We start from the raw sequence: 15363 nt of genomic DNA on the forward strand, positions 1-15363 counted from the left end.
TTGTGAAAATCAATGTTGAAAACCAAATATGTTAATTAAATAAATAAATTGCATTTAAAAAAAAATAAAATATGTTGATAAACAAAAAAAAAAAAAAAGAATTTTCCCACCTAAAAAAAAAAAAAAAAGATGACTAAAATACCCAGAATCATAGAGTGGTAGAGAGAGCATATATGTAACCTTTGTTTTCTTCAATTGTAGGTCCCCTGAAAGCTACCCTAGCTTCAAATCATTCTTTGCATTTACGTCCACTCAAAAGGACAACTCATGAGTCCTCACCAATATTCCTTTTACCAGACCAAGCAGAAGAAGTTCTATGACAAAGATACTCAAATAGCATAGCAAAAAAATAAGCAAACCATCCCTCCAGAAGGACTTAGTCTCCTATAGATACTTCACCATGGGAGAAAAGGGAATATGTACACAGAAAACAAACCACAAAATTCCCTTTTCGAGTGACATTCATAGGGAACGTGCTTTGATAGAGCAAATTTTTCCACAGCCACATCCTTGCTAGAACCCTTCTCTGTCTCCAGTGTTGCTGTTACGTGTTCTCCCCCAACTCCCTCAGATTTCCTTGTACCATTCATTTTTTCTCATGATTTCATTGCAGATACAGCGCTGTGCTGCACCTCTGGCCTGTTTTCTCTGTTGTTCAACCATTGGCTGCTGGTTCTCCAAGTCTAGTTTGCTCTCTATCAGTTATGCTGTTGAATTAAATGCCTTTTGATTTGAAATCATATGGCCTCTTGTTGGCCTAGGAATGGGGACTTTAGTACAGTTTTGAGAAGCACTACCTTCTACATCAAGTCTGTCCTGATCTACCCTCCCCCCAGCCCATCAAGCAGGAGCTGGTACCTTCTCCCCCAGATAATCTTGTAGGTATTTTGCATATACCTATATTTGTAGCATATGCTGTTTCCTTGCACTAGACTGAATGTTCCTCAATGGCAGGAACTATTTTATTTTTGTCTTTATATCCCTAGCAAAATGCCTAGCACGTAATAAGTGCTTAATAAATGCTTATTATGGATCAATTGACTGATTGCTCACTGTCAATCTGCTGAATTGCTGCTGCTAAGTGTTTCTCTCCCTATTCCTGTGAAACAGGAGTTTTTAGCTCTTTTAGCACAGTTTCAGGGCTATTTCCCTCTTTTGCCTTTTAAACCCTTAAAAGCAGAGTCAGGTGGCCAGCCAGTGGATATCCTTAGTCTTAAGTCTGCCTTTTGAATTCCTTTGGTTTTATGAAACTTGACACTCTTGAATTCTCCCCATCTCCCCTTTATTTTTAGATTGAGAAAATTTCTTTCAGGTTTTTGCTACTTCTATGGTACCAATGGTAATTACCACCCTCGGAATTTCAGTTATCCAAAATGGAGGGGCAACATGGAGTTAGTAACTTTATATCTTTCATTTCTTTTTGTTGTTCAGTCCTGTCTGACTCTCAGTGATCCCATTTGGGGTTTTCTTAGCAAAAATACTGGAGTGATTTGCCATTTTCTTCTCCAGCTCACTTTGCAGATGAGGAAACTGAGGCAAACAGAGTTAAATGACTTGCCCAGCGTCCCTCAAGTAGTTGGTGCTTGAGGCTGGATTTGAACTCAGGAAGTTGAGTCTTCCTGATTCCATGCCCAGTACTCTAGTCACTCTACCACCTAACTACCCACAATCTTTAATTTCTTTCAGGCATAAAAAATCATCATTGTTGTTCCCACACATAAAAAGGAACTAAAAAATATAACTGAGTCTTGGTCATACCTAATCTCCTCTGATTCTTGTTCAAGGAGCTCAGAATAAAGTGTGTGTGGTGAAGAAGACCTACCACAGAGATTTTTTAAAGGTATCCAGAGATTTAAGAATATGAAGGGGAAATTTAGCACATTTTCCCCTGATGGGGCAATTTCCTATAATTATCAGTAAGTTTTCCAGAAGCACAAAACTCTTTATGTGTAATAGCAAGGTGTGTTTTCTCTGATAATCATTTTTGATGTAAAGAATCCTTTTTCTAGACCCAATACCAGGTAGAAACAGTTTTCTCATTTTATTTTCTATCCTTTAACTGTTGCAAAAATATTGTTTCATGCTATTTTTTATAGCAAGTGTAGTCATTGAGTTACATGATGGGGTTAAATTGGCTTTTATGAGCTAACCCGGGAATATAACCAACATTGTTTCTATAGGAAAATCTGTTCCCAGTTCCAAAAACCCGATTTGAAAATGTTTGGACACAAGCCCATTTGCATGTTGAGGACTTCATGTATTTCCATTCATTCGTTACTTTCACCATTTCCAGACCAGTACTGATTGAGCTGGGGAATATACAGCCCTGCCCCCTCCATGGCTTCTCTTCTACCACAGGAAAGAAAAGTAGCCAGGAAAAAAGAGTTTATGGATTCCACCTTTATTTCCTGCATGGTACATTTACTAGATGCAGAAGCAATGTCTGCTTTCCTGACTCTTTTCCTCATTCTAAAAGAGACGACTTTCAGGAAAGAATTAAATGGAGGTCTGCAGTAATGCACCTTTTATCAGCCAGGGGTTGGGAACCTGTGGTCTCGAGGCTGCATGTGGCCCTCTAGGATTTGTACTGTGAAGTTTAGATTCAGTCAAAGGGCTGCACTTGAGGACCTACAGGGCCACATGTGGCCTCAAGGCCACAAGTTCCCCGTCCTGTACCAGACCAACAAGAGATGACATTATTTTCGAAGTAAAACACATTTAATTGAAAGGAACAGCAAAATGAGCTTTATAAGGATGTTTCCTATTCTTTTTCAAAGAAAATTTAAAGCATTCCACTGGTATCAAACATTAAATGGGTTTTTGTGGGTCTGTTTAGGAATCAAACCAACATTTAAAACATTGTTTCTAGAGAACAATGTATTTCCACTTCTGAACAGCTGATTTACAGATAAACTTTTGGAAAAACAATCTATTAATAAGTTAGGGATTTTTTATATTTTCATTCATTCCAGTAGGACTAACCTTTCACTGTTTTTAGACACTGCTTTTTAATGTCTTGACTTCTAATCTTTACTCAGAAGACTGTGTATCTGATTCTTTCAACAGATTATGTATCTACTGTATTTGGGATCATTTGCTGTCTTAGGGGTAAAGTATCTGTTCCTAGAAAATTCAGTATGACAGTTCCTTAGTATCTTTCTTATCAAGTACTCTTAGATGCTTCTATTGCTCATAGGGAAATCAGAAGGCGTTTCTAAGATGCTGACAATGAACTTAAACAGTTTCCTGAGTCAGAAAAAAACACATGGATCCTATTTTTCATAGAGTAACATCCTTGTGAGGCTTCTCTGGTTCTCTTCTTATGAAATGCGTGAGCCCCTATCAGCCCCCTTTTCCCTCTAAAACTTTAAAAATGCTGGAAGTTATTATTCTTTAGACCAAAGTATGAAGCTGTTTTATATTGCAAATGTTAGCCAACAAAGCTGAGACAGATGTTTTGTTTGGGGTGCTAAAAGTGCAAATGTTTTTGCACTTTTTTTGCATGTATTTATTTCTCCATAAAACATGAGTAAAAGTAACATCCCTGCTTTCAACAGCTTTGGCAAAACAAACATTTGATATGGGGCGCTTTTCACTTCACCAACATTTTTGCAAACATTTGTAAAGTCCCTGCCTCTATTGCTCGCTAGGGCCCTCTGGGGACTTTAATAATTGTCTAGTGGGAACATCTGCAGAAATATTTGTCATATTACAACCCACTAATTTCATATACATCCATATGTGTATGTGATACTGAATTACCTAACGTGTACACACATATGCATGTGTGTGCCTCTCTCTATATATTTACATACACAATGTGTGTGTATATATATGTATGTGTGTTTATTTATTACCAAATACTTGCCAGCACCAAGTATTTTCAAAAACTTTTCTTTATCCTTCCCCTGCTATTTTTGGCTTCACACGTGTAGATTAAAAGATTAGGGAAACAACTTTCCGTCTATTTATGAATAACTTGAGTTTGTGACACTATTACTGCAATTTGTTGATGGCAAATTAGATAATTAAGTGGTATTAACTCTTCCATGTCACTACTATTGCCACATGCTCCAACTACTACCCACTTTAGCTTTGTACCTATATACTACCCACTTTGGTTACTACATATCTTAACTCTTTTAGGCCATTAAGATATTATTATAGCATTAACTGTACTTAAAATAACCAAGAAGCATTGAAAGAATTTCCTAGGAACACAACTTATTCTTCCAGACTGATATAATTGCTAGGGATGAATCTGCCTCATCACTTACTAAAAAGTAGGTGTGATAATTTTGGTGTCATCCTTTGTATATCATTTGTGATTTTTTCCCCATTGTGAATGGAGAAATTGAGCAAGAATATGTAAAATTCCATCCCTTGCTCGAAGACCAGATCTGTGATGTTTTGTTTTAGTCATTCTACTACTGTTTTCACCATTTTCTCTTGTATGTGTGCACTAATATCTACAAACATATATATGTTTGCATGTGTATATTTCAAAAAGTGTTGCCGATTGTAGCCTGTTTATACGTTAGTATATAATCTTGGTAAATTGTTTTTGAGAGAGAGAGAGAATTTGGTGGTCAATATTGCTGTTGATTAGTCCATTAATTTTTAATGGGGTTTAATCTTTAATTTAATTTAATGGGCTTTAATTTTTAATAGATAGGTAGGCAGGTAGGTTGAGTATCCCCTGTGCTAAAAAGTTCCTGACTCAGAGAAGGAGCAAGTGGGGGGAGAATCAGGAAGTTCTGCTTGCTGAATTTATAAAGACCCAAGGCATATATGCCTATATATTATAAACTAAGAGCTATAAATCCTAACCCTCTGACTCAACCCATTACTAAGAGAAAGAGGGAAGAATGGTTTCACTCCTCTTCCACAGAATTCTTTGGTTATATATCTTACTTTTATAACACCTTTACATGTCTGCCCATGATATATATTTTAACTGGATTTCACATGAAAATATTGGGAAATGGCAGAAGCATAATGTGAAATTTGCCTTAGATCCTACATCCTTTAGTGACTGTAGGATTGCAAAATTTCAGAGTCATAAGGGAACTGAGTAACCATCTAATCTCATCCATAACCAAAAGAAATCTCTTCCTACGTTATTCCTGATGAGTGGTCATCCAACCTTGTTTGGAAGATTTCAAATGAAGGCATAGCCACCACCTATTGAGGCTGCCCACTTGGACTCCTGATTCTTGGGAGGTTTTTCCTTGTATTAATCTAATATTTGTATCTTTGCAACATACATCCATTGCTTTTAGTCCTACTCTCTAGGTCCAAGCAGGACAAGTTAATTTTTCTTGCTGACAACCTTTCAGATAGTTGAAGACATCTGTGGTGTTTCTGTTAAGTCTTATCTTCCCCAAGCTATACATTTCCAGTTCCTTCAATTCATCAGTGTTGTGCAATTTTGAGGCCTGTCAGCAATCTGGATTCTTGTACTTCCTAAACTCTGGTGTCCAGAATTGAAAGAGATTCACAACATTGTTTTCTGACTAGCTTAGAATACAGTTAAGCCTAACCTTTTCTTATTCCTTTTCATCATGTATCCTAAGATCACGTTTGCTTAGAATACAGTTAAGCCTAGCCTTTTCTTATTCCTTCTCATCAGGTATCCTAAGATCACGTTTGCTTCCTTAGTTGGCCTGTGAACACTATTGATTCAACATTACCATTTTAGTCCACTAACTAAAACCACTGTTTTTTTTTAGAAAAACTGCTGTCTAACCAGGAGTGTGCTGGTAAATGCTTACCAATCAGCTCTTATTAACATTTTTCTCCATCACTTTCTTAAACCTAGCCAATCAACAAAACAATAAATCAAACTGTGATTTGTAGTGTCTGTCTATTCCCAAGTTATAAGTGCTCTTATTAAAATTTTTTCCACTCAGCTCTTACTGGCTACTTCAAGCTATCTCCAACATTCCCTTGTGTCTAATCTTGCTTCTTCTGCCTTATACTATAATTGTAAAGCTTATTGTTGGAACCTAAGTTTAATTTTTTACATTCTTCCCTATCAAGCCTATCAAGTACTTTTTTCAATCCCAATTCAGTCATTCACTGTGTTAAAGGCCCCTCTGAAGTTTGTGTAGTTTGCAGCCCTGGATAATATATTCCAACTGAACTATGGACAGACACCTACAAGGTGTGATGCTCTACCTAAGAAACCAGTCTGAATGGTCCACAGTCCTCTCTTGTATTTAGCTGGTAAGATTCATAGCCACTTAAAAGAAATTTCAGAATATAAACTGAGGAGTATAAGCAAGGCACTGATTGATTACAGGATTGAAAAATCTGTTGTCCTAAAGTGAATTCTCCACGTGGGTTGTGTCTCTCCCAATGACAAACTCAACTGAAGCTTGCAAGATTTAGAATAACCATTCAGTCAGTCCCACAAGCTTTTATGAAATACTTACCATGAGCCAGGAACTTTGCTAAGTGCTGGGAACACAAATACAAGCTGCAAGAATGATATTCCTTGGGATAATATTTGTAAAGTCCTTAGCAGTATACATGGCACACAGTAAGCAGGCGCTTAATAAATGCTTGTTTGTTCTCCACCATCATCAAAGAGCTTGCATTCCAGTGAGGAAGACAACACGTAGGAGGAAGCTTCAGAGGCAGTGATGGGGAAGGTGCCTGATGCAGAGGCATAATGGAAGAATGTGGAAGAGTGCAACCTGGTAGAAATGAAGAGATGACTGGCCTGGGCACCTGTCTGAAGTGGAGATTCTGGGAGGAGCCATCCAGTCAGAGGGAGGGACCCCAGGAGTGGAGGGTACTCCAGAAGTATAAATTCTACTTCTAAAAGGATCATCCAGGCTGATGAGGTTTACGGGGCATGATAGAAAAGCCCAGAGAAGCGACACCTGGGGAGAAATGAAGATTAGCAGAGGAAAATCCCCAATATGAAAATTGTCCAGTTTTGGATGAGGTTTCCCAAAATATTCAGAAATATCAGCTTAACCAGTATTTAAAAACCTAGCCTGTGCATTTTCTATAATATCTACTGCATGTCTGAAATCAAAAGTCATACACAGTGTTTTGTGTTCCTTCCTAGAGGAAGATTTTGGGATCATAGAAATTTTTGAAGATTTATCTACAGTGCCTTGAACAGTGAGATGCTTAATAATTGTTGCATTTAATATCCAGTGTTACAATTCACCTTCATATAAAATGTCTTAGTAACTATAGGGATAGGGAAGGGGCTGGACCCTTTCAGTTTCATTGATGTAGAGAAGTGCCATTTCAGGTGAATACATTCTCTGCTTCTCTATACTTGTTAGGTTTTTTTTAATTACTCAGTATCTATTAACAAACAAAAAAAGCCTTCCAAATTTTGCTGATCAAACTGCCTCAGAATATGCTTTTTTATCAGACTCATTCAGAATGTTTGTCCTCTAGAACCTCCTCACCTTGAGAATGCTGGGAAAATGTTGAATGAGACAGTCGTAGTTAATAGTCCAGTTCAGCTTGAGTGTGGAGCATCTGGAAATCCTTTGCCTGGTATGTTTGTTTGCTTTGGTATGTTGTATCTTGTCACATTTTGAGCAATTCTAGGGATCATAAAACTGTATATGAAAACTCATTTCTTTCTGAACACTAACAAGAAAATTACTAAGATTACTAGGGAGTAAAGCCTTGGTATGAATAGTATCAAAAAGTGAAATTTTGGTATTCTCGGTCCTGTCGTTAATTACGTATGATTTTATAATTTCTTTTAATTAAAAAGACATTAGTATGAATCACTCAATTGTTATACAGTTGTTATACAGTTATACAAATTATACAAATATGTTTATTGCATGTAAGCTACACCATTATTAATAATAATAAAATGTGAGACACATAGCGCTTTAAACTTTGCACAGCCCTTTACATGCATCATTTCATTTGATCCTGGGTAATATTATTATTCCCGTTTTACATATGCAGAAACAGGCTGAGACAGGCTCATAAGTATGACAGGCAGTATTTTAAACAATATTTTTGACTGAAAGTCCAGTAGTTTTCCCCACTATGCCACGATGCTCCTCCAAGTCATTTGACACTTATTCCTGTTATAAAGAATACACAACTGAGGCATCTGGTTGCGTAGTACATAGAGCACTGAGTCTGGAGTCAGAAGGCTTGAGTTAAAATCTAGGCTCAGACAGTAGCAGAGTGATCATTTAACCTCTGTTTCACGTAGTTACCTCAACTATAAAATGAGGATAATAGCAGCATCTCCCTCACAGCGTTGTTGTGAGGTTGCGCTTTGCACAGTATCTGGTACATAATAAGCACAATATACGTGCCCATTCCTTTCCCTGTCCCTACAAAGTAGCATCATCCAAATACTCTATAGATTATCATACTAAACTGCTATTACTGATAAAAATTTTTATTTTCAACATTTGCTAAATTGATAAACTGTATCAATCATTTATGACAGGAAGCAGTTAATGAGCCTTGAAATTATGTAAGATAAGATCCAGGCCAATCTTTTTAGATGGGAAGTTCAATAAAAAAAAGAAATAGCATAAAGTAAGTATGTTTACTATCTAATGAATAATTATCTTTAGGCTCAGAGAGGGACAGATAATTTTTTAAATGTCACCCCATAAGAGGCGGAGAAATAGTCAAACTGTTCCACTAATACGTTTGTGATGTTGGGAGAAAGAAAGGATTCTCACATTTTGCGGGTGAACCTCTTCTGATGATCTTTTGTGAGAATGTGAGCATTAGTCACACAGGATGGGAAGGGTTACAATCTGCATGATTGGAGGGACCTCCCACGTTGATGAGGTCATAGATACAACTGAGCATTTCATTGTAAAAATCACCACCTAAGAGGGTTTTGTTTTGTTTTGTCTTTTGGGTTGGTTTTTATTTTGGAGGGGGGAGGCGAGGTAATCAGGGTTAAGTGACTTGTCCAAGGTCATATAGCTAATAAGTATCAAGTGTCTGAGGCCGGATTTGAACTCAGGTCCTTCTGACTCCAGGGCCAGTGCTCTATTCACTGTACACCTAGTTGCCTCCACCTAAGAGGTTTTGAGACTAGAGCCAGTTGGGGAATCAGCATGAGCTTGGGACGAAGTGACTTCCTGGATGGCAGCTGTGTTGCAGCTCAGTGAATGAAGCTATTCCAAAGGAATTTTTTCATACTTTTCTTCCACCATATTCCTCTTTCAGCTATTACATGGTACAAAGATAATCATCCACTGTCAAGCGCTGTGGGTATCACTTTCTTGAAAAGGGGACAGATCATTGAGATTGATAGTGCTCAGATAGCTGACACTGGCATTTACAAATGTGTAGCCATCAATATGGCAGGAACTGCTGAATTGTTTTACAGTCTACAGGTTCATGGTAAGTATCACCTATCCTAAATTAATCTGGGCAGGGGCAAGAAATAATTTATTAAAAACCATTCAAGGGTAATAAATATCTTGAACTTTTAATGTAAACATTATATTATCAGTTTAGGGACCAAAGCATTTAAAAGATAGTGACATTTGTTATTCTTTGGAACATGTTAATATCTGATTGACTTTGAACATATGTAAATTGTTTTTCTAACAGGCCATAGAGATTTTACTGGCCAGTTATAATAATTACATTGATTAATAAATTTTCCTTGAGACCACAAGTGTTGTAGCCAAAAAAAAATTCCCTCAGCAGGACAGACACTTTTCTGGGAGTAAAGAGATGAGAATTTTAGACCCAGCTCTGTCAGTGTCTAGCTTGATGACCTTAGAAAAATCAGCACATTTCACTTTGTCTCCATTTCCTCAACTTTAAAACTCAGATAATAATAGTTTCCTTGGATATCTCAGAGTAACTGTGAGGACAAAATGAATTTGAAAAAGTTAAAAAAACTGTTGTAAAACTATATATAACACTATTACTATTGTTACACCTTCTTTGTCTTTATCTTTGAATTAAATCATTTTTAACATTGACTGGCCTTTTCATAATTCTTCTCTCTTTTAGTCCCCCCATCAATTTCTGGCAGTAATGACATGATGTCAGTGGTTGTTAATAACCTGGTAAGGTTAGAGTGTGAAGCCAGAGGCATTCCTGCACCAAGTTTGACCTGGCTAAAAGATGGTAGCCCTGTCTCCAGCTTCTCTGATGGAATTCAGGTACTTGCTGCCACTATTCTAAAGAAATTAACTATTGGTAAGAGACAAGAAATAAAACTAGAAGAATATAGGTTACTAGAAAAATCTATGAAAAGGATGATAGTTGCATAGAGGGCTGGCCTTGGAGTCAGGTAACCCAAGTTTGAGTTCTGCCATTTTTAGATGATCCATTTTTAGGTGTGTAACTACAGGCGGGGGAAGCTAAGTGGCGCTGTAGTGGATAGAGTGCCAGACCTGAAGTAAGGAAGACTCATCTTCCTAAGTTCAAATACAGCCTAAGACACTTACTAGCTATGTGACTCTGGGCAAGTCACTTGATTGTATTTGCTTCAGTTTCTTCATCTGCAAAATGAACTGGAGAAGGAAATGGCAAACCACTCTAGTATCTCTGTCAAGAAAACGCCAAATGGCGTCACAAAGAGTTGGACACAACTGAAAATGACTGAATAACAATAACAATAAAGTATACATATATAAAAATAAATATAAGTTGATTCTGAGGACATAGCATCATCTGCTCTGGTCAGATTGTTTCTAAGTATTGGTTGTGGTTCTGACTGGTTGCCACATTTTAAAGGAGAGCTGTTGATAAACTGAATGAGGAGGGCAATCAAAAAAACCCAAAATACCCAAAACAACCACAACAAAACCTGAATGCCTTAAAATGCCATGTGAGCCAATTCTTTCACTTTTCAGGGTTTTTTTTTTCCTGTTGCTTTCTTTTTGCCAGATTCTGTGTTTCCAGCTAAAGTGTAAAATAACTACCTTTTACTATGTATTTCCCTGGATTAACTCTTCCTTTTAGATGCTTAATCAGAAAAGATAAGTGGCAAGTTGAGGATTTATGTAAGGAAAATTTCCTAATAGTTGAAGCTCTCCAATTTGGAAAATAGAATGAGACTGCTTTGGGAAATAGTGGACTCTTCTTCAAGGAGGTCTTTAAGAACTGGCCAGATGACCATTTGTCCTTTATGTTATAAGGGATTTTTAGTCAAGCACAAGTGAAAATTAGAGGACCTCCGAAGCCCCTTCCAACTGTAAGATTCTGCAAAAGTCTGTGAGGTGGAATGTGAGCTTGGACCTAAAGGGAAAGCTTCGTACTGATTCAGTTTTAATGAGTAAAAGATGAGAAAAACCACTTGAATCAAATCAAAACAAAAATTTACTTTTGTATTTTTAATCAAGTAATCGATTATTTTAGTTTCCTCTTTTGTTTTTTTCTCCTTTCAATACATCAGGCTTTCTTTAATCCTTCCTTGTCCAGAGCCTTTGAAGGCTTCATAGTAGGTAAATGTTGGTTACTGAGATAAAAAACAGCCAGAAGTGTCACTTATTAATGTGCCTATTTTAAAGTTTAATTTAACAGAATTTTTAGTAACAATTGGAAAAAGGAATAATCGAGTTTTTAGTTCTCATGGTTTCATCTTTTTTCCTCTTCTACAAAACTAAATAATTGTCTATTGTGTTGCCTGAAATATCCCCTTTTCACACACACACACACACACACACACACACACACAATTTTTTTTCCATAAAAATGGCGGCCCTGGGCTAGCAGTTGCTGCCAGGTTCAATATGGAGAAATTTTATAAGTATGTATTATCACAGTTTAATCTTTGTTATTTATCCTGTATATCTGTGCTCCTATGGGCAGTGGCTTCACATTCAGGCAAACTAGAAATCACTATAATTAAGATGACACCTATGGACAAAATTCATCAGCGTTGCTATCTCTAGATAGGAAGCAGCGTGGTTAGTGGAAAGAGTACTAAAACAGGAGTTGGGAAATGTGGGGATGAGTTACTGACTCTTCCCACTAAGACATTATGATTTGGGGCAGGTCAGTATACCTCATTTTCTGGATTTTGGTTTCTTCATTAAATAAATGTTTCTTCATAAAATAAATGTGTCTAACTAGATGACATTAGGTGCTTCCTAAGGTCCCTTCTAACTCAAATGTTCCAGGAATCTTAGAAGGAAAAAAGTTCCTATATATTACAAAAAAAAATCCCCATCTTTCATAATTTTGGGCAATGGGGTGATGCAGTACTTAACTCAGGTTAAAGACCTGAGTTCAAATTCTGCCTTAGACACTTAGTAGATCTTTGACCCTAGCTAGGCAAGTCACTTAGGTGTCTGCCTCAGTTTCTTCATCTGCAAAATGAGGATAATAATAGAACCAACCTCTCAGGGTTGTTCTGAGCATTCAACAAAATATTTGTAAAGCTCTCTGCAAACCTTAAAGCACTCTATAAATGCTCAAGCTATCATTATTATCATTATTTACTGAAACTAATGTGCCAGAGAGAACATCTATAAAATTTTATTTCTTATTCTTTCTTTTACAGGTCCTTTTTGGTGGTAGAGTCCTAGCATTGACTAGTGCACAGATCAGTGATACAGGAAAATACACCTGTGTGGCAGTGAATGCTGCTGGGGAGAAACAAAGGGACATTGACCTCAGAGTATATGGTGAGGAATATCAGTTGTCTGGTCTATTGCGAATATGTATCAATAAGATTATGAAAGGAAAAGGAAGTGTTGATAATAAATAGTCATGAAAAGTAGCTATGATATTTAATGTAATCAACTCAAAACACAAGTCGGTACCAAGTTGCTTGTTTTGTTTTGTTTTTTAATAAATTTTACCTTTGATTTTTTTAAATCTTGGAACCAAAAAGAAACATGCTTAAAATACATGAGGTTGATGTCTACAGAGGAATATTTGAAGAATAAGAACATTAGCGGCAATTCTGCTATTTGTAAAGGAACGATCTACCAAAGCAACTTCTTCCACCTATGCCACTCAAAGGCACATCCATATTGTCTGTTTTGACTTAATTCTGCATTCAGAACAATCAACAAAGAATTCATACTATTGTTAAGATATCTTTATCAAATATTAACATATATATAATTCATAGTTTTATGATTATTATTGCCTGTCATAATAAGGATAAGACAAAAGATGCCTGTGATTCTGTTAGGCTCTCTAAGAATGTAACTTGCTCTAGTGAATCTGGGACCTTTTGATCTCCACTTAAACCTCATACCTGGTAATAGCCCATATTTTACCATACTCAGAGCATACGGTACTTGTCTAACTGCTTCATCTAAATTATATTCCTTTGCAATTGTAGACTTAAAAACTAAATTTAAGATGGTACATTTTTATCTAAAAACATTTTTATTTCATTAGTCAGTCCATCAACGAACATTTATTAAGTACCTGCTGTGTGCTAGGCATTGTGCCTGGATACTGGAGGTACAAAGAATAACGAAAGACAGTCCCTGCTCCCGAGGCACTCACATTCTAATGGGGGAAACAACATGCAAAAAACTGTGTACAAACAAGTTATAGACAGGGTAAATTGGAGATAGCCAACAGAGGGAAGGGAAGGCTTTAGGGCTCAGGGAGGGGGAAGAATTGGGAAAAGCTTTCTGCAGAAAGTGGATTTTAGCCAGCATTTGAATGAAGCCAAGGAAGCCAGCCGGCAGAAATTAGGAAGGAAAGAATTCTAGACATATGAGATGGCCAGCAAAAATTCCCAGAGCTTAGAGATGGACTGTTTGGCATGAAGAAAAATCAAAGAAGACCAGTGTCACTGGATTGCAGAATACTGGGGGAAGGGGTGGTGGTGTAAATAAAGTATAAAAAGACTGGAAATATAGGAGGGCATCAGATTATGAATGGCTTTAGATGCCCTGAGGAAGATTTTATATTTGATCTGGAGGTGATAGGGAGCCAGTAGACTTTATTGAATAGGGATGTGACCCGGTCAAACCTGTGCTTTAAGAAGATTAGTTTGACAGTTGAGTAGAGGATAGACTGGAGTGGGGGGCTCTCGAGGCAGGAAGACCAACTAGCAGGATTTTGCAGGTAGTCCAGGCATTGAAATGAAGAGGGCATACAAGAATTTGGATTGCTGCTGCCACATTTTTTTCTAGTTCTCCTCCTCTTCGCACTCTCCCTCTTCTTCCTTCTCCTCCTCCTCCCCATCCTTTCTCTTCCTCCTCCCTCCCTCCCCTCTCCCTCCTCTTTCTTTCTCTAAAACTGATACCCTATCAAAGCATACAAGTGACCTTGGGCTCTTACTTGCAAAGCACAAATTCTGTCAGGTTCGATCAATATGGAAGTACTTTACATACAGACCTGGCAACCAGTGAGGACCATCCTAGCTAAATTTGGAGAGCCTTGTAGTTTCATAGTTCTAAAAGGTACTAGAGGCCCTCTAATTTAACCCTCTCATTTTACAAATGAAGACACTGAGTCCCAGAGAGATTAAGTGACCTGTCCAAAACCACACATGGTAGGGTCACATACAAGATCTGAACCCAGGTCCTCTAAATTCATTATTAGTTTGACATCAGGATAATATATTTTTCACAAAGCAACTTTCAGAGACCATCAACAAAAATGTAGTGATGTTACAATCTGTATCCAGAGAGGGAATAACTATTCCAATGAAACCACCAGTCCTTGAAGTATTAATGAAATACTGGAATGAATAGCCAAATCCCTTCTTGCATCCTAAGGTATAATTAAGCTTTAGAGGGGAGCCATCTGCAGATTTTACCTAAGGGCACAAGAATTCAGTTTTGCCTAGAATAGGATCAGTCCAGTGTAATAATCTTTCCCTTTGTAGCTTTGAGTCTTTGGTGTGTATGTTGTCTCACCCTGAGGACCTAAAATAGGAAGCTTGAGATCAATGATTTTAGATTTCCATTACTTTAAAGAACTCGGAGAGTTTCCCAGGGATCACAAATTAGGTTCTCAGATAGTATAACTGTGGCGTCTGACTCTTCGCAATTACATTCTTCAAGTATAATACATAGAATGAAAAACCACTCTACTGTGAAGCCTTCCCAAGAAACATAACCAGGAAGCAAAGTAGGAATAACATAGAAAGAAGCTGAGGAACTGAAAGGTCAGGACCTTCTTTTCCCCAGACTAAACAGCAAGTTGGGAGCAAGAGACAAGAGAGATAAACTATATTTATTTGGGTAATGTATATCCTTCAAAGTAATTAGATTCATTTTAATTTATGTTCCCCAAGAAACAAATACTCTATTGTTTTTGCAGTCTGCTTCTTGGTTTTAAAAAGCTAGTTTGTTTTTCAATTTGGTTCAGCTCACTTAACTGCAGAGAAAAGTAATTGAAGGATAAAATATTTTGAAATAAATTAGTATTCTGCTTTTCTTAGTTGTTTCCAAC

The 15363-nt window shown here is 37.1% G+C and overlaps 1 protein-coding gene across 1 annotated transcript in view; it reads left to right on the plus strand.

Annotated features, from left to right (window-relative positions):
• HMCN1 (hemicentin 1) overlaps positions 1 to 15363 on the plus strand; it is a 523850-nt gene that overhangs the window by 324432 nt on the left and 184055 nt on the right. Inside the window, exons 37-40 of the mRNA XM_036757836.1 lie at positions 7426 to 7527; positions 9196 to 9372; positions 9997 to 10148; positions 12497 to 12620. Coding sequence (XP_036613731.1) covers positions 7426 to 7527; positions 9196 to 9372; positions 9997 to 10148; positions 12497 to 12620 — 555 coding nt within the window. The remainder of the gene's footprint in view (positions 1 to 7425; positions 7528 to 9195; positions 9373 to 9996; positions 10149 to 12496; positions 12621 to 15363) is intronic.

The sequence above is a fragment of the Trichosurus vulpecula genome, chromosome 4 (genome assembly GCF_011100635.1).
Source record: "Trichosurus vulpecula isolate mTriVul1 chromosome 4, mTriVul1.pri, whole genome shotgun sequence".
Classification (NCBI taxonomy): Eukaryota; Metazoa; Chordata; class Mammalia; order Diprotodontia; family Phalangeridae; genus Trichosurus; species Trichosurus vulpecula.